Below are 23015 nucleotides of genomic sequence, written 5' to 3'. Positions count from 1 at the left end.
TCTATTTGGGGCTTATGGAGTCTTCATTATAGAGACATGTTTGATTAAATCAATGGCCACTGCTGATAGAACTCTTTCTGCAATTCTATTCCCCACCCCAGTGATGGTGAGTTATGGTGGGGGGGAGTGTTACTGAAAGCACCAACCCACTTAGCAACTTGTGGGCTTCCCTGGTTAACCATCCCCCACCTTTAGGTGTGCCTGGAAGCCTTACTAACATAACAGAGACACCTTTATTGTTCTTATCTCAGGAAATTCTGAGGGTTCCAGGAGTTCTATTATAGAAACAGGGAGGAAGACCAAATATATATTGATTATAAATGACAATCAAATGCAGGATGGTTTTATATTTTGGCACCTGTGGTATATTTTACCTGCAGGAAAACAAGTGTTTCTTGCTTCTAAGTCAAAAAATCTTGTCTCTGCACTATGCCGTCTAGAATATCAGGTTTAGCGTCCTAGTAGAGGAACATGAAGGTTCCAGAAGGACGTAAGGGTAAAATTTTAGGACGATTAATACAAAAGGTAGGGTTGAAAGCTTTAGGTGATTAGACTCTAAAAATGCTTCAGATAATTTATGATCTGATTTATGAGATCAACCTAAATAGCTGAAAACTTTTTTAAAATAAAGTTTGTGTTCATTTGGCCAACATATTTTTCTTGATAAAAAAGGACTTGTCACCCTTCCATGAACAAGTAGTATTTTCTTCATATCTTTCTTCATACATGTAATAAACACATATTTATTGAGTTTGGATTATGTGCTAAGTAAAGGAGATCATTATTCTCTCAAATGGGCTTAGTTCAGAGTGGACTGGAATTGTCACAGGGCAGGGAGAGGGGTACCCCAGAGCCCCCAAATCTGCCTGCACTAAATAGTTTCTACCATCCACCACATCAAGACAAAACATATAAGACCTTTGATGAAAAGGAACTTTAATACAATTAGTGAACAATACAGAAAAGACAAAGGATCTAGTTTCTAAATCAAGGACCCAAAGTTACCCATCCCCTCATGGGTAAAAGTCCACCCAAACAGGGTTGGCCCAGAGCAAGGCCCGAAAGCCTGCCACAAGTCTAAAGCACCTTCCAGTGGGGACCCACAGAAAAGGATCAGAAACTACCAGACAAGTCTGGAAGGAAAAGAGCAAAATCAAAATCAAGATAAAAGCTGCCATTGTCACCTCCCCACGGGTCTCTCACCCACACCTGTGTCAACCAGTCCAGGACAAACAGGCAGTGCAGTTTCTTTACATGTCTCTCTGCTCCATGTGCCTCCTCCAGGTCTCCTCTGGCTCTCCATCCTGCTTCCTTCCTTCCTCAGTCCCTCTGCAGCTTCTCTTCCTCCCACTTCAGCTCCTCCCTCCTTTGGGTGGGGCAGAGAACCTAGAACTTCCCCTTTTCCTGGGGACCATGCTGTGGCAGGATGATTTGGGAAGGAGGACTTTGAGGAGGGGTAAACAAGTGGGAGATTTTTCTTGCAGAGGCAAGTCTTACAAGTAGAGAGACTAAAGCTCAACATAATTGACTGATACACATTCAGACACAAATAAGTCAGTAAATGAATTTTAGAAACAATTATAGTTAATATTTGTCAAGCAGTTAATATATGCCAGGAACAAAGCCAATACCTATCCATTAGATATCATATTTAAATCTTACAGCAACCTATGAATTTGACGTACTGGTCACATCCATTTTAAATATATGAAAACTGGGCCTCCCCGGTGGTGCAGCGGGTTAAGGGCAGCGCTGTGAAGCTGTCCGCAGCCTCTGCAGCGCCGGTTCTATTCCCGGCCCGCCAGGGAGATTCCCACATGGTGCGGCAGACCTCTCCTATCTTGCCCGCTGCTCCCTTCAGCAGTGTACTTCAGTCCTTCTGCCTGTTCTGCTCCCTGCTCTGTCTCTGGTGAATTCTCGCATGCTCCTGTGCTTCTGGCCTGTATCCCAGTGCTTGTAGAAATAAATAAATCTAAAAAATAAAATAAAATATTAAAAATAAATATATGAAAATCATGATTTAAATATTTATATCAACCAAGATCCAGATCACCCTAAGCTATTATTTATTTCTATTACACTGTTTTTTGTCAAACTCAATATATTCTCTAACAGTTTTTTTTCTATAGTTGTGGCTTTCTCTTAAAGATTAAAATGGTTGTACTTTAGACTGTTATGTGGGCATGTGGTGATTAAAATAGCCTCCACAATTAATTTAACTTATTTTAGTTGCTACCATATGCAATACTTTTATAAATTATGCCACTCAATCATGTTTATTTGCTATTCTTAAAGCCTTTCTAGTAATGCCTACTATTACTTTTCAGGTTGCTCTATCTTTAATCAATTGCGTTAGATTAATGACAGTTTTACGTAGTTCACTTACTGGATTCAAGATATGGTTCAGTTATTCAGGGAGCCCAAAAGTTAATGACTTCTGAAAGTGCATGAATCCCTTCTACCCACTGGTGCATCCAAAACATTCAGATTTTATTTGCTAAATCAGGGGTTCTATCCCTTAAGTTTCCTTGGAGGATACTATCAAAATGAGAAGACTCAAAATAGCTATCTTCCAGAACACGACATTGTGGTTTTAAATTTGAAAGTATTCCCAGTATAGCTTTAGTATCTGCTGATGTGGTCACCTCAATTCTAACAAGTCACATTCTTAGAACTGCATGTCTATACATAGCATGCCAAAATAACATCCAAATTTAGTCAATCAATTGATTTTCTTTAAAATAAAATAGTACTGTTTTTATAAAGCCAACATAGTCATTTAGTAAAATTCTGGAATATGACATTGCAAATTATGTCCCTAGTAGGCCTAAATATTGCCAATTAACTTATAGCCACCTTCCATAAATTCTCCAATCCTCCAAATTAACTACAAGTTTGTTAATTCTAAATCATCAGGTTATCCTTAATATTCCATCTTCATGTTTCTTTTTATAAACACATTTTGATGCTAAAATTTATGCATAAAAAGATAATGTTCTTTCTTTTTGGATATGAGGATTCTACTGTTGACTTTCATTTTTCAGTATTTCAGTGTGTAACGATCCATTTGGACTGTTTTTTGTGTCCCAGTCAATCTCCAACTTTATACACACTTTACATTGCCAAACCTTTCATATTTGTTCACCAAGTTTTGGAATGTAATCTTTGTGTCTGAACAATAATTATTGTTTCAGTGGAAGAAAATCAGTTTTTTCAAAACAAAGTAAATCAATGCCCTCAAGTAAGCATTATACCTACAGAGTGATCTGTGATTTGAAATATGCTCTAAGCCAGTAAACTACCTTAGGTAGAATTATAAATTAATATTTTTATATTCTAATTTTTTAATTCATGAAATTGGAGCTCATTTTACACCAGAGGCTTCTGAGAAATATTTGAATCCAGATGTCCGAAGTTTTTATTGTTTTCCAATATCAATTGAATCTTCTGCAAACAAAAGAAAGAAAGCAATCTTTGATCATTTCTGTATTTCTATCTTGACATTTGTTTGATTTCCTCATGCCAGCATACTGCAAAGTTGATTCTAATATTATTCAGTACTTGGATACTTCAACATGGTAATTTTATATGTCTGAAAATGTACAACTGATTTTCTTAAATCTTGACTTTCTATAATTAACAATAATTATCTAATTTTCAATATGTTTCTGTTATGGGTATTTTTTCAAAATTATAATTTAAAGTCTTATTTTACAATGAGACAGCTCTTTATTTTTAATTAAACAAGCAAAATAAACCCTATAAAACCCGTGAAAAATTATTTTGAAAAATATAACAAATCCACATGATAAAAAAACGACTACCCTTTTATATCACCACTATAATAAAAAGTTTTGTTTTTTCATTTAATCAGCATTAATAGATTAATGCAAGAAGATAAAAGACATTTATTTTTATCAATATAAAAATATAGACAATTGTTTTTTTCTTTATACTTGCCTCATACCCATAATGGAATTTGATCATTATATCTAATAGTTTTGATGTCAGGTGAAATTGTGGGGTGCCCATGGACGCCAAAAGTTAAAGAGAAAGCCCATGTTGCCAATTCTAAGGATCCAACCACTCTTGTGCATAAAGATTAACAAAGCAGATTCTCAGTCTACTCAAAGATTTTTAATTCTTGAGAACTTCAAAGGGCTTAGAGAGAAATAAAAAGAAAGTCAGACTTCAAAATCATACATCCCGTTGTGGGCAAATGTCCAGCCAAACAGGATGGGCACAGATCAGGGCCCCTGGGGCCTGAAAGCTTTCAGCGCCCCCTGGTGGGGAACCACAGGCAAGGAAGGGGTAAGGCAGATCCCGGAGAGCTGGGGCAGTACAAGAGACCCCAAAATTCACAATGTACCTCCAAGCTGAATAATCCACCATGAGGTAATGATGACAGCTGCCATTGTCCTGGAAGAGTCCTCCCATCAAAGCAGAAATGTGTCTCCCCTTCCTTCTGTCCCACCTCAGTATATACCTCTGCCTCACTCCTTCCTCTTTCCAGCTGTCCCCCATTCTGGAAGTCTGGTTAATGGCATGATGGGAGTTGTAATCCAAGGTGGCCGAGATATTGGCAGCATGGAAGTGGGGGCAGTGAAAATGGCACCTGATTCTGCAGCTGTGACAATGCTCCATTTCCCCCTATAGCAGTTTGTCCACTTGAAATTATCATTAGGAGTCTTTTCTATGTGCAAAATATGTGTTATGTGGTCATACAGGTAAAGTTATCTTTCCAATGGTAAAACTGGTTTTGAAAAATATAGCGATGGATGTTTAGAGAAAAGAGACGTGGTGATCTATGCTTCAGCCAAGTAAAATTCCTGCCAAAAGATAGTGAAAAATGGGTAAAGTCATACTTGTTTTATATGCAAATTATGTAGTAGCAAACCTATTTTACTTTCGTAATTTAATTATGGGAAGTTCCTTTTTGAATTGCTCAGTCAGTCAGTAACTTTATCGTGACTCTACAATACAATTTAAGACTTAGATGCCAACATTACAATTATTTTGCTGACAAATAAAAAGTGAGCTCAGAAATGCTTTCTTCCTCTACTATTCTCCCTTATGTTCAGGGAGAGGTCTAAATATTTTGTCAAGACTCTTCTGGATGCTTAAAAGCATAATTGTTATAAAATCATTTATATGTCACCTGCAAAGGTGAGGGCTGAACTTTTATTTATTTACTTGTTAGTCTTTGAGAGCACAGTTAGTTGTTCTTGTAATTTTGAAAATACACATTGAATATAATTCCTTACTCATAAGGGCCAAAGAGTAATGAAGTAGGAAACAGTTAAAAAGCAGTTTCATAGCCAAGCTTTTGAACTTTATCTCTTAGAATGCCTTTCAAGTTTCAACCCTTTTGGGAGACTTTTAGCTCTCCTCACTTTCTTCCTCTGCATTTGTATGCCTAGATAATGCATCTACCAGCTAATTTATATCTGTCATCATGGAGTGACTTTTTCTCAACTCAATTGTATGTATGTAGTGAATTTGGAAACTTTTATTTAACCTTGCATCCCTCTCTTTCTTTGTACCGTATGTTAAAATTTTTTATCTGAATAAATTTAGAACACTAATTGGCATTATCAAATGTTTTGTGAATGAGGCTGGATCCCATCCAGCAAGTAGAAAGGGGCTATAAGGGGTTATACACAGTAGAATGTTTTTATACTTAGAAAGAGGGTAGGGCATGTTTATTAGCAAAAGAAAGGAAAGATTTCAGACAATACCACCTTCCTTTTTGGGGAAAGCAGGGGGATCTTATCATGCAGATTTCCTCACTAAAGCTGAGCAGGAGAGTCCAGATTGATTAGTTTAAAATTCCACTTTTGAAACCGCAATTAGGTTAGGTATTGAGTCTTGGGGGAGCCCAGCATGAAGGAGTCCATTTTGAGTTTGTTGTTTCTTTTCTTGTTAACACATCCTTAGAATTGAAACGTTCAACAAATGTTTATATAAATTCAACATGGAATGGATTAATGTTGTATGGAAAGATGTCTGTATTAGGGTGTAGGGGGAAATTTCCCCATCCTTCTGGGCTCTTGGACAGGATGAGTAAGCAAAATAGCACCAGATCAGTAAACAAAGGAAAACTCAATTTAATAACACACACACACATACAAAATGGTTGTAAGTCCTCAAGAATAATGATGCAACTGGGGATATTTATCCTGTATGTAAGGACCTGGGGCATCAAGAAGAGAGAAAGGGGGAGATAGCACATGACAAAAAGGGGAAGACCTCATCCTTTTACTATGAAGGCAAAGATGACAGTCTCATGTCATTCGTTAATACAACTTTACCTGGATGATACTCCCAAACTAAATTCTTTTAGATCATGAAAAGAGGGTGCAATTATTACTCCTCCCATTTGGAAAAGGGCAAAGGACAAAACTCCTAGAGTCTTCACAGCTCTTAACTTCAAATAATGTGCATTCTTTAAGTAATGGTAATAGACTTGCTGAAGCTCACAGGGTCTCTGTTGACCTTTAGTTCACATCAAGGTGGCACTTATTTGAAGAGGCCTACCCTGGGTATATTGAGAAAAGCCAGTTTGACCTTTTTGGCAAGACTGAACCTATAATTCCTTCCATAACATTTATCACATTTTATAGTTATATCATTTACTTGCTATTAACCTACAATGAACTGGGAGCTCCACGAGAGCAGTCTCCATGTCTGTCTTGTTTACTGTATTATCTACAGTGTCTGATGCATGAGGTGGCATAACATAAGCATTCAACAAATATTTGTAGAAGGAATAAGTGAACAGCTTTGTTTAAGTTCTGGTTTGTCAAAAATTCAGGCGTTACTATAAAACTATACCAAATTTATGTTTCCAGTGAACTGAACTTAATTCATTTTATGTTTTACTGTATACACAAGAGATAGGAGGGAGGGACAGAGAATGAGAGAAAGAGAGAGATAAAAAAGAGAGAGAACAAAGACTCTTCAAGGAGCTTATGGCTTTTATTTTTGCACTTATTTACCATTTCCTGCAAATGGATTTCACAATAAAGAAACTGCAGTGTCAGACATCATCATTGCTCTGAGGAAAATACAACCAGAGTACACTGAGGTTCAAATATAATTGATGCATAAATGCAAAACTGCGAGAAATTTATTGAAAATGACATTTTTTCTTTTTATTTTTTTAATTAAAATAGCATTGGCTTATAAACACAATATAGGCTTCAGGTGTACATCATTATAAATCATAATCGTTCTATGTTTACCCTTAAAATTCTAATTCCATCCTTCTAAATGACTTTAAAACTCATTGTTCTAACTCCCACGGAGGCAAAAAAAAAAAAAATGTATGTAGGGCTGCAGATCTGGGAGGCCTGAAGGCCTGAGCCGAAGAAAAAGCTGGATTGGCTTGGTAGCGTCCCTGCGAGCTTCACCCAGAGGATTCTGGGACGGGATGTAGCTGAAGTTGGCCAAACTAAAACGATCCCGGAAGTAAGTGTCCTTTTCTAGTGGTTGGGCAGGGGGAGGGACTATGGAGTCATGCTTTGTCGCTGGGGCTGCTGGGACTCTGACCTCAGTCACCGTCATCACAGATTTCCTGTGAGACAAGTTCAGGGGCCTCTTGTCAGAACGATGCCTCATTACCGAAGTTACCGCTCCTCAAAGCGAAGTGGCCAATTAAGATACAGCGAACACCATCAGGGCAGAAAGCAGAAGACACGAAGATGCCGCCCCTGGTTGAATCACAAAGACCGGCCGCGCCGTCGCAGGTGGGAAGACAGTTACCATGTCCATTCTCGAAGAAGCTATTATGATCGCTCACCAGACCAGAGAGCGTATGCACAGCAATATCAGCATCGTAGCCGCTACAGGCGCTACAACTACAGCCGGGATAGGGGAGAGGCCTACAATGACACGAACTGTAGCCAGTATCAAGGGGAGGCCTACGATAACACCATCTACAGCCAGTATCGAGGAGAGGCCTACGAGGCCACCAACTACAGCCAGTATCGAGGAGAGGCCTACGAGGACACCAACTACAACCCATATCGAGGAGAGGCCTACTATGACACCAACTACCGCTATTACTATGAATGTCGTCGGGAAAACAACAAATACCGCACCCGACCGCGTATTAGCTGCAGGAAGTACAGAAGCCCATGTCGCAGCACCCCAACGGTCAACCGCTACTCTTTTCGTGATGACCAGAAAGCCAAGAGTATAAAGAAAAATACCAAGGGCCGCCTCCTCTACCATATCGGAGACTGGCTGCAAGAGCGCTATGAGATCATAAGCACCTTAGGAGAAGGGGCCTTTGGCCAAGTTGTCAAGTGTGTTGACCATCACAGGGGTGGGGCTCGAGTTGCCCTGAAGATCATGAAGAATGTGGGAAACTACAAGGAAGCAGCTCACCTTGAAATCAATGTATTGGAGAAAATCCGTGAGAAGGACCCTGACCACAAGAACTTCTGTGTCCAGGTATTTGACTGGTTTGACTACCGTGGTCACATGTGTATCACCTTTGAGCTTCTGGGCCTTAGCACCTTCGATTTCCTTAAAAGTAACAACTACCTGCCCTACCCCATCCACCAAGTGCGCCACATGGCCTTCCAGGTGTGCCAGGCTGTCAATTTCCTCCATAAAAACAAGCTGACACACACTGACCTGAAGCCTGAAAATATTCTTTTTGTAAATTCAGACTACGAGCTGACCTACAACCTAGACAAGGGGAGAGATGAGCGCAGTGTGAAGAACACAGCTCTGCGGGTGGTGGACTTTGGCAGTGCCACCTTTGACCACGAACACCATAGTACCATTGTCTCCACACGCCATTACCGAGCTCCAGAGGTCATCCTCCAGTTGGGCTGGTCACAGCCTTGTGATGTGTGGAGTATAGGCTGCATCATCTTCGAGTACTATGTTGGTTTCACTCTTTTCCAGACCCATGACAACAAAGAGCATCTGGCCATGATGGAAAGGGTCTTGGGTCCTGTTCCTTTCCGGATGATTCAAAAGACAAGGAAACAGAAATATTTTTACCATGGTCGCTTGGATTGGGATGAGAGAACATCTGCTGGGCGCTACATTCAAGAAAATTTAAAACCACTGCGATGGTATCTGACCTCAGAGGCAGAGGAACACCACCAGCTCTTTGATCTGATTGAAAGCATGCTAAAGTATGATCCTGCTAAGCGGCTGACCTTGGGGGAAGCTCTTCAGCACCCTTTCTTTCACTGCCTTCGTGCTGAGCCATCCAAGGTCAAGCCGTGGGGCTTGGAGTAGGATATTAGTCTGTGACCATCAGGCCCTGGATGCCCCTGCTTCTCTTACAGCAGTGGGTTGCCAGTCCAGGACACTGGTGCTTTATTAGACAAGTGACAGAGGTGGAGTCCTCTCCTTCCCCCTGGCTGCCTGTGTATGGTGAATATGTGAAAGTGAAAATATGAAAAAAACTTGTACTGTTGTTTGGCCCCTGTCTTGTGCAGAATGCTACTCTGCCACACACTCTTTTCACCCTCATCTGCCCCTTCACCTGAGTTGGATGGGGACAGAATGAGGTAACCGGGTGTCATCAAGCCCCATGTTTTATAAGGAATTTTGTAGTCTCTGTGAAATAAAATGACATGTTTTATCTGAGAAAAAACCTACATAAAGCTTGGATTTTTTACTCTATCGTTCAAGTTAAAATTCAGTAATGTATGTATTTCATAGCTCATACATACCAGGAGTCAAATGGTTATATTGATTAATACATAATGATTATCTTAAGGGGGCTTTTATCCTTCTAATGCTTCTTTGTTGATATTGCTTGGTGTATAAAGTTCATTTAACTATATATATATATATATATATATATATATTTAATTGTAATCTAAAAAGGAGTTCAATACATAAACATTTCAACTTTTCTTTTTGTATTTGCACTGATTTAATCTTTCAGCTGTTAATTACCAGTCCTGTATGCAAAGAACAAATCTAGGGTTTCCTTTTCAAAGAATTAACTTACCCTTTGAATCATGAGTTCATGCTTTCCGTTTTGATGTTTGGTTTCCCTAAAGTCCTCTGAGGGAAAGATGAGTATATCGGGCTGGATGTCTCTAAAGAATCTGAAAGTTAAAGTTGATATGAAATATAATTATCAATGTTTGTTGTAGGGGCTGATAGAAAATTTCCCCCTGCCTCTCTGGGCTATTCTTGGGCAGGAACGATCTTGGGCAGTAACAATCAAATGAACTTTCTATAGATTGATAGGAGAAAAGAACAAATTTAATTACAGAGGTATGCCCTATGTGTACCCATGGGGCAAAATGAGGGGTGATATCCCGAGCCAAGGAATGGGATCCGGGCCTGGGCTTCAAAGAGAGAGGAGGGTCTCCTATGATGAGGAGAGGGGGGCTCCTATAACTGCATTTAGATGTTTGTCATGCCATATAGATGGGTTTAGCTGGTAAAAATTCTAATTTATAGTAATATGTTGAAACCTTTATTATTCTAGGTAGTTAAAGAAATGGTAAAAATTTCTTATCAGCCTGCAGTGCTTCAGTTGACCTTAGCTGAAATAATCTACACACCTGAGAGATATTCTTCAGAAAGCCTGTTTTAAACAACTTGGGGAGGTCTGTCTTTCATTAACTCTGGAATACTGTGGCAACCTGTATTTGTCTATAGAGAAAATATAGAAAGGTAGAGGATTAGAGTTAGCAAGCTAGGAAATAAGGTTTGGAAATTAGATTATCTACAGAATAATGATTTTTTTTTAATTTCAAGTGTCATTTGGAAAATGTTTAAGTAAAAAAATACCAAAAATTGGCATATGAAATTCGGTAGTTTGAACTGAAAACTGATAAGAAATGTAAAATTTAAAAGGTAAGTGAAATCTTATTAAATTACAATCTGACATTTATGGAATGAGTGCAGGGAAAGGATCAACATTTACAAACCTCTATTTATGATTGATTTGTGAAAAATTTAAAAAAAAATAATCCCTTGAAAAAGAATACTTCCCAGCGATATCCTCAACATGCAATGTGATTGTGGGGCACTCTCTGTGGAATCTTCTCCGTTATCACCACTGCCTTATCTTCAACCAAAATTATTTGCCAAATCTTCGTAATTCCGTCTGACTCCTTAATTGTGTTTTTCAGCCAATCTGTCCACAAAACTGCTCTCGGGGTTCCTTACATGAAATGTGTTTATGACATTGCCTTATGTTTCAACTCCTTAGCTTTGCCTTTTTTTTAATAAAAAAAAAGATTTATTTATGCATGCAAGAACTAGGGTACAGGCCAGAGGTGTGGGGGGGCTGGGGGGAGTGGGGGGAGAGAGGATTCACCAGAGACAGAGTGGGGAGCAGAACAGGCAGACTGACTGAAATACATGGCTGAGGGGAGCAGTGGGCGAGACAGGAGAGGTCTGCTGCACCATGTGGGTTGCTCCTTGGCTGCGAGTCGAACTCATGCTGCAGATAGCTTCATAGGTTGTGTCTCAACCCCTTGCGCCACCAGGGAGGCCCCTCATCTCCTTAACTTTGCCTTTAAGGTTCTGTACCTTGTGTCATTTTCCTACTTTAACTTCTTCATTTCCTTCTACCTCTGATTTTCCTATCTCTATTTTATGGAAGTTTCCCTAGACCTTGAATAATGGTTGCAACATTCTTGACCTGATAAGATTCTCATCACACTTTGGGACTTAGACAAAATCTGATCTTCTGGGTGATACATTTTATTAATTCTTTGAGAAGGAATTAATCTCCTTCTCTCCTTTGGTGGCCCTGTAGCATTTTGTACTAACCTGTACTGCGTCAGGTATCATTTTGCTTGGTAATTATTTTCTAAATGCTCTTCTCAATCCAATTATGACTACTTCAAGGGCCAGACTTTGTTTTTCATACCAATCATTTGATTGGAGGTCTGTACACAGGCAAACCTTACTGTGGAAACCAAGATATCTGGAGCATCCTCACTTCCCCAGCCCTCCAGGTTGGGGAGGGTAGAGAGGACACCTTAAGGGCAGAGAATAGGAGTGGGGACACAGCCCTTGGGGGAGGAGAGAACCAGGTTGGACAATGGGAAGGTTTTCTTTACAAAAATAATTACAGCAATCTCTTTACACCTGGGTACCAGGAATTGGAAAACCAGATGGGCTGGCTAGTTGTATTTACAAAGGAAATGGTGGGGTGGATGGAATTGGGGGTTGGAGGAGGTTGAAGGCCTTGGGAAAGGTCAGGACACCAAGAAATAGTAGCTCTTTTGTCCCTAACCCCTTGTCTGCCTGCCTTCCTTCTCTTCCCTCTTCAGAACCAGTAAAACATCCTCTAAAATGTGCACCATGGGGGTGAGGCTGATGGAGGGACTGGAGGTGCATACAGGGACTCATTTACTTCTGCTCCCTAGTCTAGGGGCCCAAAGGGCTGGGATTTTCTATGATAATGCATATTACACTGATGCTTTGCCTTTTGACTAAGATCAAGTTTAGTACAGTGCCTACCGTGTTTTAGAAATGTATTTCATTTTTAAAAAGATTTATTTGTTTATGCATACAAGATTTGGGGTACAGGCCTGAGATGTGGGGGGGTGAGAGGATTTACCAGAGACAGAGTAGGGAACAGAACAGGCAGACTGACTGAAATACACTGCTGAGGGGAGCAGCGGGTGAGACAGGAGAGGTCTACTGCACCATGTGAGTAGCTCCCTGGCCCTCAGGGGCTGGAACTCCTGCTGCAGAGGCTGTAGATTGTTTCATAGTGCTGTGCTTAATGCCTTGTGCCACATGTATTTCAAATGAATCATTATACATTGTTTCATTTTTGTTTTTAACTTTTTTTAGGTAACATTGTTTAATAATATTGTTTGTGATTTAGGGTATAGGATCTCCCCTTCAGATGTCTGATCATACCACATTCACAACCAAAATACCCATAGTCCTCTCCTGTAGCCCATTGTGTGTCCTTTCCACAATGTTCTCTCCTTACCCCCCCTTCTCTTCCCCCTCTGGAATCCAAACAAGTAGCAAACCCTAGAAAACTAACTGAAGAGTCGAGGCTTTGTATTATAAAGTATATAGTTATCTTTTTTATTTGTTTGTTTATTTTTTATTTATATAAGCACTGGGTACAGTCAGAAGTGCGGGAGGGTGAGAGAATTCACCAGAGCCAGAGCAGGGAACAGAACAGACAGACTGACGAAATACACTGCTGAGGGGAGCAGCGGACGCCAGGAGAGGTCTGCGCGCCATGTGGGACCCTCGCCAGTGGCCAGGGATCGAACCGGCGCTGCAGAGGCTGCGGGCAGCTTCGCAGCCCAGCGCTCAACCACTGCGCCACCAGGGGAGACCATGTATTATAAAGTATAAACATCACCAGAAGCTAGTGTGCCTTCACTTTTTCTCCCAGAGGTGGTAATATAGTGGTAGGGAAATGGTAAGGAGAGGAGCTTTTGGAAGTCAACTTCCTCAGTAACTAGGATTGAAAAAGGACAGTTTCAAGAATTGTACCTAGGGCCTCCCCAGTGGCGCAGCAAGTTGAGTGCAGCGCTGTGAAGCTGTCTGAAGCCTCGGCAGCGTGGGTTCAATTCCCAGTCAGCCAGGGAGAAACCCACATGGCGCGGCAGACCTCTCCTATCTCTCCTGCTGCTCCCCTCAGCAGTGTCTTAGGTCCATTTGCCTGTTTTGCTCCCTGCTCTGTCTCTGGTGAATTCTCTCACCCTCCCGTGCCTCTGACCTGTACCCCGGTTCTTGTATAAATAAAAAAAAATCTCAAAAAAAGAAACAAAGAAATGTACTCATTTGAATTTCTATGTTTCATTTTTTTTGTGTGTGTTTGTGAGTTTTTATGTGATATGTGGTAAATGTGATTGTAAAGTATCTAAGAGATAATAAACACACAAACATGCCTTTTACCTCCTATCACAATCCTTGCTAAACTTTTCCTAAATGCTATGACAAAAGAAACAAAGATCACATGTACTAGAAGGACTGTGCATGAAAACAAACAAAAAAAAAACAAAACATTTTTAACTTTTTGCTAATTATTTCTTCAGCATACTTCAGCATAACATTAGACCTTTAAAAATGTTTTATAGACTTCAACAAGGAATATAAGGCAATAAATGTATTATCCAGAGAGACAAAATATTGACATTTGAAATATTTTTTTTTACTTATTTATCGTATCAGCTATTGTCAGACACAAAGTAAACTTAATGAGGTCTAATGGGATATACAGTTGGTTAAATTGGGCAGAGTTTTGTTGATTTATATTTTCACACTCTCCTAGACTTTAGAATCAAGTAGTAAATTATGAAATTGTGTGTATTACTTTTGTTTATCATCTTACTTAGAATATCATACCTGACTCAATTTAGAGTAGATAATATTTCTAGTTACTTTTCCTTAAAGACAAAATACCTGCTCAAATGTGTTTCAGCATTTTAATTGTGTTAATAGAAGTAATTCAAAGCTCAGCATATTCCACCACAGAGACAATGAGGACAATGGTTGTTGACTCTGATGAATATTTTCCCAACGTCAGTAGGTTTTTTTCATCTTTTTAATATTTCATTTTACAAGGCAATCTAGGAAAGGAAAATATACCTTTATCTTTACTATGAAGATTAGAAGCAGAAGTAATTATTATCAACATCATTAATATTATCAACAGTATTAATAAGACTATCGATTTTGATATGGTGTGTAGTTTGTAAATCATTTTCACATATTTTAATTGATTTGATCATAATAACTACCACTACCTCTTAGAATAAGCCAAGCAAAAGAGGTTGGGAAAAATAATACAAGTGGTACATGGAATTTAAGAATTTATGGCATTTGAAATATGTGCTCTTTGATCATATACTTAACATTTTGGAACCTCAACTTTCTTTGTTATAATGGGACCATGAATACTGACTTTAAGTGACTAAAAGGATTAAGTAAAAGGACTATTTCTAAAGCCCTGGCACATTATAGCTCAATTCCCATATTTTCATTTCCCTTTTTAGATATATTAACTATAGAAAAGGGGCTTCAGTGGTGGTATTAAGGAGATAGGGGTTAATTTAGCATTCACTTAATGTTGCCCAGCCGCATAGCAAGCCACCTGAAGCAAACATGCAATCTATGAAAACAGAGAAACCCACATTCAAGACAAGTGCTGTGTTTTCTCCCGCTCCTTCCTCTCCTAGCAAGATGGCTAAGAACCAAGATTCAGAATAGAATTAGGCAAGTGAGACACTTGCCACCAGTTTAAAATTTAAGGGGATGTCTAAAAATTCAGTATTTAAGACAACTTTTAGTTCAATATTAAAAAAATCAAAATTAATGCAAAACCATTCATGATGAGCGAATGTCATTCTAGACAAACAAAGGATCTGACCCAAAACTAGCACTCGCCTCCGCCCAATCTGATCACCCAACTCAAGGACTAGAACATTGGCTACTAAGGCTACCTATGTCCTCCTCCTATCCTCCAGTGTACCCCAACCTAGGATAAATAACATGCCCTGAACTTATCATCCCCTGATTTATTTAAACACACACACACACACACCCCTCAACATTATTTAGGGTAACAAAAGTGTGGATTTTCGAATTCTGCAGCCCGGGTTTGAATTCTTTTTCTTAGGCTGTCTGAGTCTCAGTTTTGTCATCTGCAAAATGGGAATTATAGTACTTACGCTGTAGAGTTAGTGTGAAAATGTTTCATCTAATGCATGCACTTAAAGCTTTGTGTTTGTTTTTATATTTGAATGTTATTTTTAAAAAAAAATAGTTGAGACTCTCTTTCATGCGGTGTTATATCCCTGTATCCCAGTACCATGCTGTTTTGATTACCAGCTTTATCTTAAAATTTGAAGTCTGAGAGTATACTACCTCTATTCTTTTTTTTTTTTTTTTTTTGTCAGGATTGCTTTGGCTTTTTGGCATCATTTGTGGTTCCATATAAATGTCAGTAATGTTTCTTCTATTTCTTTGAAGAATGCCATTGAAACTTTGATAAAGATTGTATTGAAGATGTGTGTTTATTTGGGTAAGATGGCTATTTTGACAGTGTTATTAACCAATCCATGATCAGGAAATATCTTTCCATTTCTTTGTGTCTTCTTCTATTTCCTTTAATAATATCTTACATTTTTCATGTTATAGTTCTTTCACCTCCTTAGTTTAGTTCATTCCTCAGTATTTATTTTTTCTATGCAATAGAAAATGGAATTATTTTCTAGATTCTTTCTCTTCTAGACCATTTTTTTGTGACCCATTACTGTTCATTCCTTCACACCTTGGATCATGCTCTTTTTTTTTAATGTATTTTAATATTAGAAAACACTATAACTAGATTTTTAATGCAAATTATAATTAAATTATGCAAGTTCATTTTAAATTTAGTTTGATATTCACATAGCAAGCACTCAGTAAGTATTTCTTAATGATATTTGAATGTCATCCCATGTTCTGGAAAGGTATATTAACTGAAATAGAGACTTTCAGCTGGAAGACTCTTTCCTCGAAGTTGCAAAGTGACTGACAATAATATATAAAGATAAAGCTTCAAGGAAAATGTTACCAGAGGTCAATTTTAAACTAGGGGGAATATCATTTTTCATGACAAGCTACTCCCCTACCTTCCTCACTGGAGCCTCTGCTTCTGTGGTTATTAAATTCCCATCTTTTTATTTAAAAAACTTCAAACTGAAAAGGGGGAAAATCTCCTGCAAAAATAGCCACTTTACTTTTAGTTGATAGTTGTTATATTCAAACGCACATTGGTCAATCATTGAAGCATATACTTGTCTTTGTCTCGTAAAATATTTTTATTACAGGGATAGAATAATATTTGTACTATAATTGGTTTAAGTAATAAAATAATAATTTATTAACTTAGTATATTCACAATCATTTGAACCCACTTATGAACCCCTCCCCAATACTATCATTTTTCCCACTATGACCAACTACAGTCATTATTTGAATTTTTCTTTGTTTTAGTCTTTCCACATATGTTATGTATTTCTGAATAATAAATTGTTTTTTTTTCCTGTATGCTTTTGAACTTCATATAATTGGAATCACATTGCACCTAGTCTGTGTGACTGCTTTTTTCAATCAGTATTATGTTGCTGAAATTCATCCATGTCATTGAATATAGCTGTAGTTCATTCATTTTCATTGTCATATGCCAGTGTAGGAAGAGACCGCAATTTATTTATATTTTCTAGTTGATGGATATTTGGGTTGTTCCCACTTTTATTTTTTTAATATTATTTTATTTATGCATACAAGAGCTAGGGTGTAGACCAGAGGTGTTGGGGGGTGGAGAGGATTCACCAGTGAAAGAGTAGGGAGCAGAACAGGTGGATTGACTGAAATACACTGCTGACAGGAGCAGCAGGTGAGACAGGAGAGGTCTGATGTGCCATGTGGGTCAGCTCCCTGGCCAGGGGATCGAACTCATGCTGCAATGGTTGCCTATAGCTTGATAGTGCTGAGACTTAACCCCTTGCACCACCAGGGAGGCCCTGTTTCCACTTTAAGTTCTTTTCCTGTTATAAACAATGTTCCTGGATCTGCTGGGCCATAGTGTTAATATTTGTGCTCTCATATATATCCCTTGCCTTCTTCTCCCTTTTCTGCTGGGTACCTTTGGGACAATGAACTTGTAAGCTGTGAGTGCCAGGCTTCAATGTCTCCTAGCTTCCGGCTCTGTTTGATAATGGTGGAGGTTTGGAGCAGTAGCTGCCTGTGATTTGAGGTCCGATCCCAGACAGCTCGTCTCATGGGGGACTCCAGCTTCCATTTAATGATCCTTGACCTCATCCACTGAATTCAGCAGAATAGAGTTTCCCAATGAAATACCCACATTTACCCACCCATTCATGTGTACATGCTGTACATGCCCAGCCAAACAGGGTTAGTTCAAAGCAGGACCACTGGGGCCCAAAAGCTTGTCACAAGTCTAAGTCACCTTCTGGTGGCGGCCCATAGGAAAGGGGCAGAAGGAGCCAGGCAGAGGCTGTGGGCAGCCTCACAACCCAGCGCTCAACCACTGCACCACCAGGGGAGGCCCTCTTTCAAGTGTCTCCTTCCATGTCTCCCAAGTCCCTGGTACAAGTCCAAGGCTATGAAGCAAGCACAGCTTTTTCACCTGTCTCTCTTCTCCATGTGTCTCCTCCAGGTCCCCTTCCTTGCTTTCCTTCCTTCTTTCTCCCAGACTTCTCTGGCTTCCCCTCCCTGCTCAGATCTACCCTTCCTTAGGATGGGGCAGGGAATCTGGAGCCTTCCCTGTCCCTGGGAATTACCTTGTTGCACACACCACACAGTACTTCTGTCTGAATTCTACCACTGATGTCTTCCACAAGGGGGTAGTTCAAAGGGAGTGGAACAGAACTGCCATCAGGGGATGCTTTCTTGGTTATAGGAACTGCTGCAGATGGCAGCTGCCCGAATTTGGGAGGAGGGGAGACAACTCAGTAGTGGCATGTTCCTGCCACCCCCTGCACCCTGCGGCCTTTTGTTGCTGCAAGTCCACCTCTCAACATCAGGGGTAACCGGACCCTCTCCTCCCTCTATCTTGCAGTTCTCCTTCTCTCTTTACCCCGTTGTTCAAAATACTTTTTTTCCCCCCTGTTGCTTCCCCAAGGCTTTTTTGTTTGCATTTGTGGCAGTAGTGGCCAGACCCAGAACGGATGAGAGAGGTTCTGACCCAATGACAGTATTTCGATGCTTTGTCAGATAACAGTTTAATGGTTGTAAGACACCCTTCCCACGTGTCTCACCCACATGTCTCTCCCAAGTCTCTCCTCCAGCTCTTCTTTCCCTACAATACCAGTTGGGCCACAGAAATGAGAGCCGTAAGCCCACCTGCCTTCCATGCTACACAGGGGCTGCTTAGCTTTGCCCCTAATTCCCAGTAGTTCCCCCACTCAGGAAGTCCAGTTCATAGTATACTGAGGCTTGTAATCCAGGATGGCTGCATGTACCTGGCTAAATCCAGGGAAAACGGGGCCTGGTCAGTGCACTGTATTTCTCTTCACCCTTTTTTTTTTAATTTTAATTTTTTTAAAGATTTATTTATTTATTTATTTATCTATCTAGCTATCTATTTATTTATTTATTTATTTATGCGAGCACTGGGTACAGTCAGAAGCATGGGAGGGTGAGAGAATTCACCAGAGCCAGAGCGGGGAACAGAACAGGCAGACTGACAAAGAAATGCACTGCTGAGGGGAGCAGCGGGCGCGGCAGGAGAGGTCTGTCGTGCCATGTGGGACCCTTGCCTGGCAGACGGGGATCGAACCTGAGCTGCAGAGGCTGCGGGCAGCTTCACAGCCCAGCGCTCAACCACGGTGCCACCAGGGGGTCCTTTCTCTTCACCCTTTTATAGAGATTGATTCTGTGACTCAGTGTTGAAAACCCAACTTGAAACTGAAAGAAATCAATGGTATGTGAGTTTGAGAGTGGAGGATGGGAGTGAGGTTAGGTGGTGGGACAGGGAGGGAGAACAAAAGACTTGCAGAGATCTGTAAAAGAGTCTACTTTGTAAGTTAAAAACCGTAAAGCTGTACTGAAATTTTTTTAAAAGATTTATTTATTTATGCATACAAGAGCTGAGATACAGGATAGAGATGCAGGGGGTGAGAGGACTCACCAGAGACAGAGCGGGAAACAGAACAGGCAGACTGACTGAAATACACTGCTGAGGGGAGCAGCAGGCGACACAGGAGAGGTCTGCTGTGCCATATGGGTTTCTCCCTGGCTGACCGGGGATCGAACTCAAGCTGCAGAGGCTGTGTGTTGCTTCATAGTGCGGTACTTAACCCCTTGAGCCACCAGGGAGGCCCTGTACTGAAATATTTTATATTATTTCCCAGTTTCCTAGGTTTTACTTTGCTGTTGTGAAATGAGTGAGCTAGTACTTCAAGCATTTGGACAAGCTTTGCTAGTTATTGAATTCAATTTCCTATTCAATGTGTGTAAGGCTTTTCTTGTGCACACATAGCATAAAATTTGCAATCACATTGTTATGGAAACCATATGAATTAAGCATGTTGCGTGGTAACATGTTATGGAACTAGAATAATAGGTTAAGCTGAGACTTGGTGGGAAAAATCTATTTTCCTACAAAAACTTGACTCTCTACTGTTACATGATAAAATACTCCTCATTCTGCCCTTGGAAATGATATCTAGATCTTGAGCTCAGCCATGGGAAGACTGCATCTTATTCATTCTGTGGTTTTCCTAAAACATATCAAGCTCAAACAACGTTGAATTCCCTGAACCTTGACCAGAAGGTTGATTGTCCAGCAGAGTTTCTTGTAAGAAATTCTTAGAGCAGTAAATATTTTGTTATGGCAGAGAAATCATATCTATATATATACTGATACCAATTTTTTTAGTTATACTCTGGATACTGCTTTTCTGTACATGTAGGCAAGATTATACAATCATTTTTAGAAAGTCAAAATTCTATTTGAAATAAAAACAGAACAGTTAGCTGGTACTAGGGTAACCTTACTTTAACCAGAGTCCCAATCTAAATATACATTTCAGATGTATTTGATCCATCGGCCTAATAAGATATGAAAATGTCTGCAACCAGATATTTCCTGGCTATTCTCTTTCATGTAGCAAATCTCAACCTTCTGAATCTTTCGTAGTCAATTCACATACTGTGCCAAGACATCCTAAATTTGCAGATGTGATCTAACTAGCATAGATTCACATAATTGGCATGACACAGAATTTTTAAATATCAGCTATCTCAGGAACTTTATTCATGTGAATCTGGAAGATTGTGATGCTTGAGTTCTTACTCTCAGAGATTCAGATGTCAAAGTATTTTTAGAATGGGTCCTCAAGGCATCATTATTTTGTAATTATAATCTTGTTGATTGACAGCAGATGTGTTCCATGAAAATGTTGTGGTATTGAAGTGTTTCTGGTTAGTGCTGGAGACACACTGCTTAGATCTAAACCCTCATGAGGGGAAAGAAAGAACTATAAAGAGATTTCAAATTCACCACCATGAAGATCCAAGAGCTCTCACAAAATGTAAAAGTTTGTTTTTGCTCCCAGAATTTTAGATTTTCCATTTTAATTTACAAAGATTTAGAAATTTGATTATTTTCCAATTAAAAACTTTTATTGAAAAGCTACTGTTGGGGTGCAGGAGAAAATCCCCCATCTCCCTGGGTTCTTCTCAGGCTGGGAGAATGAAAACAGAATCCACATGGGTTAGCAAAGGAAAAATCAGTTTAATAATGTAAGTATGGTGCATTTACATGCTTGTAAATTCTAAAGAGGAAATGGAGACAATCAGGACTATTTATACTGTGTTTAAGGACTTGGGGTGGCAAGGGCAGAGAGGGGGAGATGTCACTTGACAGACAGGAAGCAAGTGACCTTTCCTTTAAGAGTAAAGATGAGATTCTCAGATAGAGAGACCAGGTTTGCCGATAAATTTACACCTGGACGAGACCCACCAAAGTACTTTCCTCTAGGTTGAGTAGTGGTTCCATCTTTGATTGGGGGAAGGGCAGGAGCTTAGGGAGCCAAGACCTCTCTGATTAGGGAAGGGTAAAGCATTCAGGAGAAGACAAAAGCCTTCCCCAGCTTCTAGGGATTTCACTGCTTTTAACTTAAAATATTCTACATTCTGGGCCTCCATGGTAGCTCAAGTGGTTAAGTGTCATCGCTATAGAGCTATTGGCAGCCTCTGCAGCATGAGTTCCATTCCCAGCTGGCCAGGGAACTAACCTACATGGCGCAGCAGACCTCTCCTGACTGGTCTGCTGCTCCCCTCAGCAGTGTATTTCAGTGGATCTGCCTGTTCTCCTCGCTCTGTCTCTGGTGAATCCTCTCACCTCCTGCACCTCTCGCCTATATCCCAGCTCTTGTATGCATAAGTAAATAAAAATAAATCTTAAAAAATATTCTTCATTATTTAGGTAATGGTAATAAACTTACTGAAGTTCGTAGGGTCTTGATGGATCTTTAGTTCCCTACATCAAGGTGAGACTGATTGGAAGAGTCCTACTGGGGAATATTGAGAAAAGCCGATCTCACCTTTTGGGGAGACTCATCCCATAGTACTTTAAAAAATCATCTCAGTGTTGTTCATTGAAATTGCAGATTTTTGTTTTAAAAAGGAGAGTGGAACTAGAGAAGCTATATGTCATATGATTGTTAATATTTCCCATGGGAAAGACGATGCAGTTTTCTTCCACTTCATGGTAGTATAGGGGAATAAAGTACAGGAAATTGTAATAGTGCTTGAAGATGATATTGTCATTAAATAAAGTATGTGGTATAAGTTAACAGAAAGCTTTATTATTGGTTAAAACATGCATTTTAGATTATTAACATGTTTATTCTTATGAAGGATCACAGAGGACTAATAGTACAAGACTGTTTTTCTCCTCTCAGAACATTAATAGCTAAGTTAATATCATGTTCTGTGAGGTAGAGAGAATTGGGGGTTGAGTTGAGGCAGAAGCCATCTGAAGAAATGTATAATGGACAGATACGTGAGCTATGAGTCTCTCCAAACGGGCATTTCAGTTTATGCCTACCAGAATTTACAACCAAGATGAGTGAATGAGGAATTTATCAATTCTTTGGTTTCAATGTTTTTATGAAGCTTAGTTTTATTTTTCTAAAGTCAATTAGAAAATTCAAATTAAGCTACATAGTATTGCAAATTTCAGATCTCTGAGGGGTGTGCATTAATAAGAATTAAAAATATTTTGTCAATATTATTATGTAAATTTTTGTATAAACAGATTTTTCTTGAATGTTTGAAAACTTTCTTTACTAAGCTAAGCATTTCCTCAGTGATCTTGTAAAACAATTCCTTAATGTTTAGTTATCAATGTCTGTGTCGTCACCAATGTGTGTAGTCCAATTTTTTTTAAATAGCTTTTCCAGAATTATGATGATTTTGAAGGAAGAGAGTTACAGCAAATTTTATGCAATTCACCCTCATTATGATTAATTCAAATAAACACCTGGATCTCTCATTTTCTCATTGAGCTTTATGTACAT

General features: G+C 39.5%; 2 protein-coding genes across 2 annotated transcripts in view; both read left to right on the top strand.

The window, feature by feature from the left end:
• DMD (dystrophin) overlaps positions 1–23015 on the top strand; it is a gene marked incomplete at both ends in the record, with an annotated part of 1915324 nt that overhangs the window by 254431 nt on the left and 1637878 nt on the right.
• Positions 7612–9261, top strand: LOC311186923 (dual specificity protein kinase CLK2-like; the record flags this gene model as incomplete). Its single annotated transcript, XM_084258150.1, has 2 exons — positions 7612–7881; positions 8038–9261. The coding sequence occupies 2 exons, from the start codon at positions 7612–7614 to the stop codon at positions 9259–9261; spliced, it is 1494 nt and encodes a 497-aa protein (XP_084114276.1).

Source organism: Talpa europaea (assembly GCF_964194135.1).
Source record: "Talpa europaea genome assembly, chromosome: X".
Classification (NCBI taxonomy): Eukaryota; Metazoa; Chordata; class Mammalia; order Eulipotyphla; family Talpidae; genus Talpa; species Talpa europaea.
Note: the sequence above shows the minus strand (reverse complement) of the source record. Positions and strands in the feature narration are given on the sequence as shown.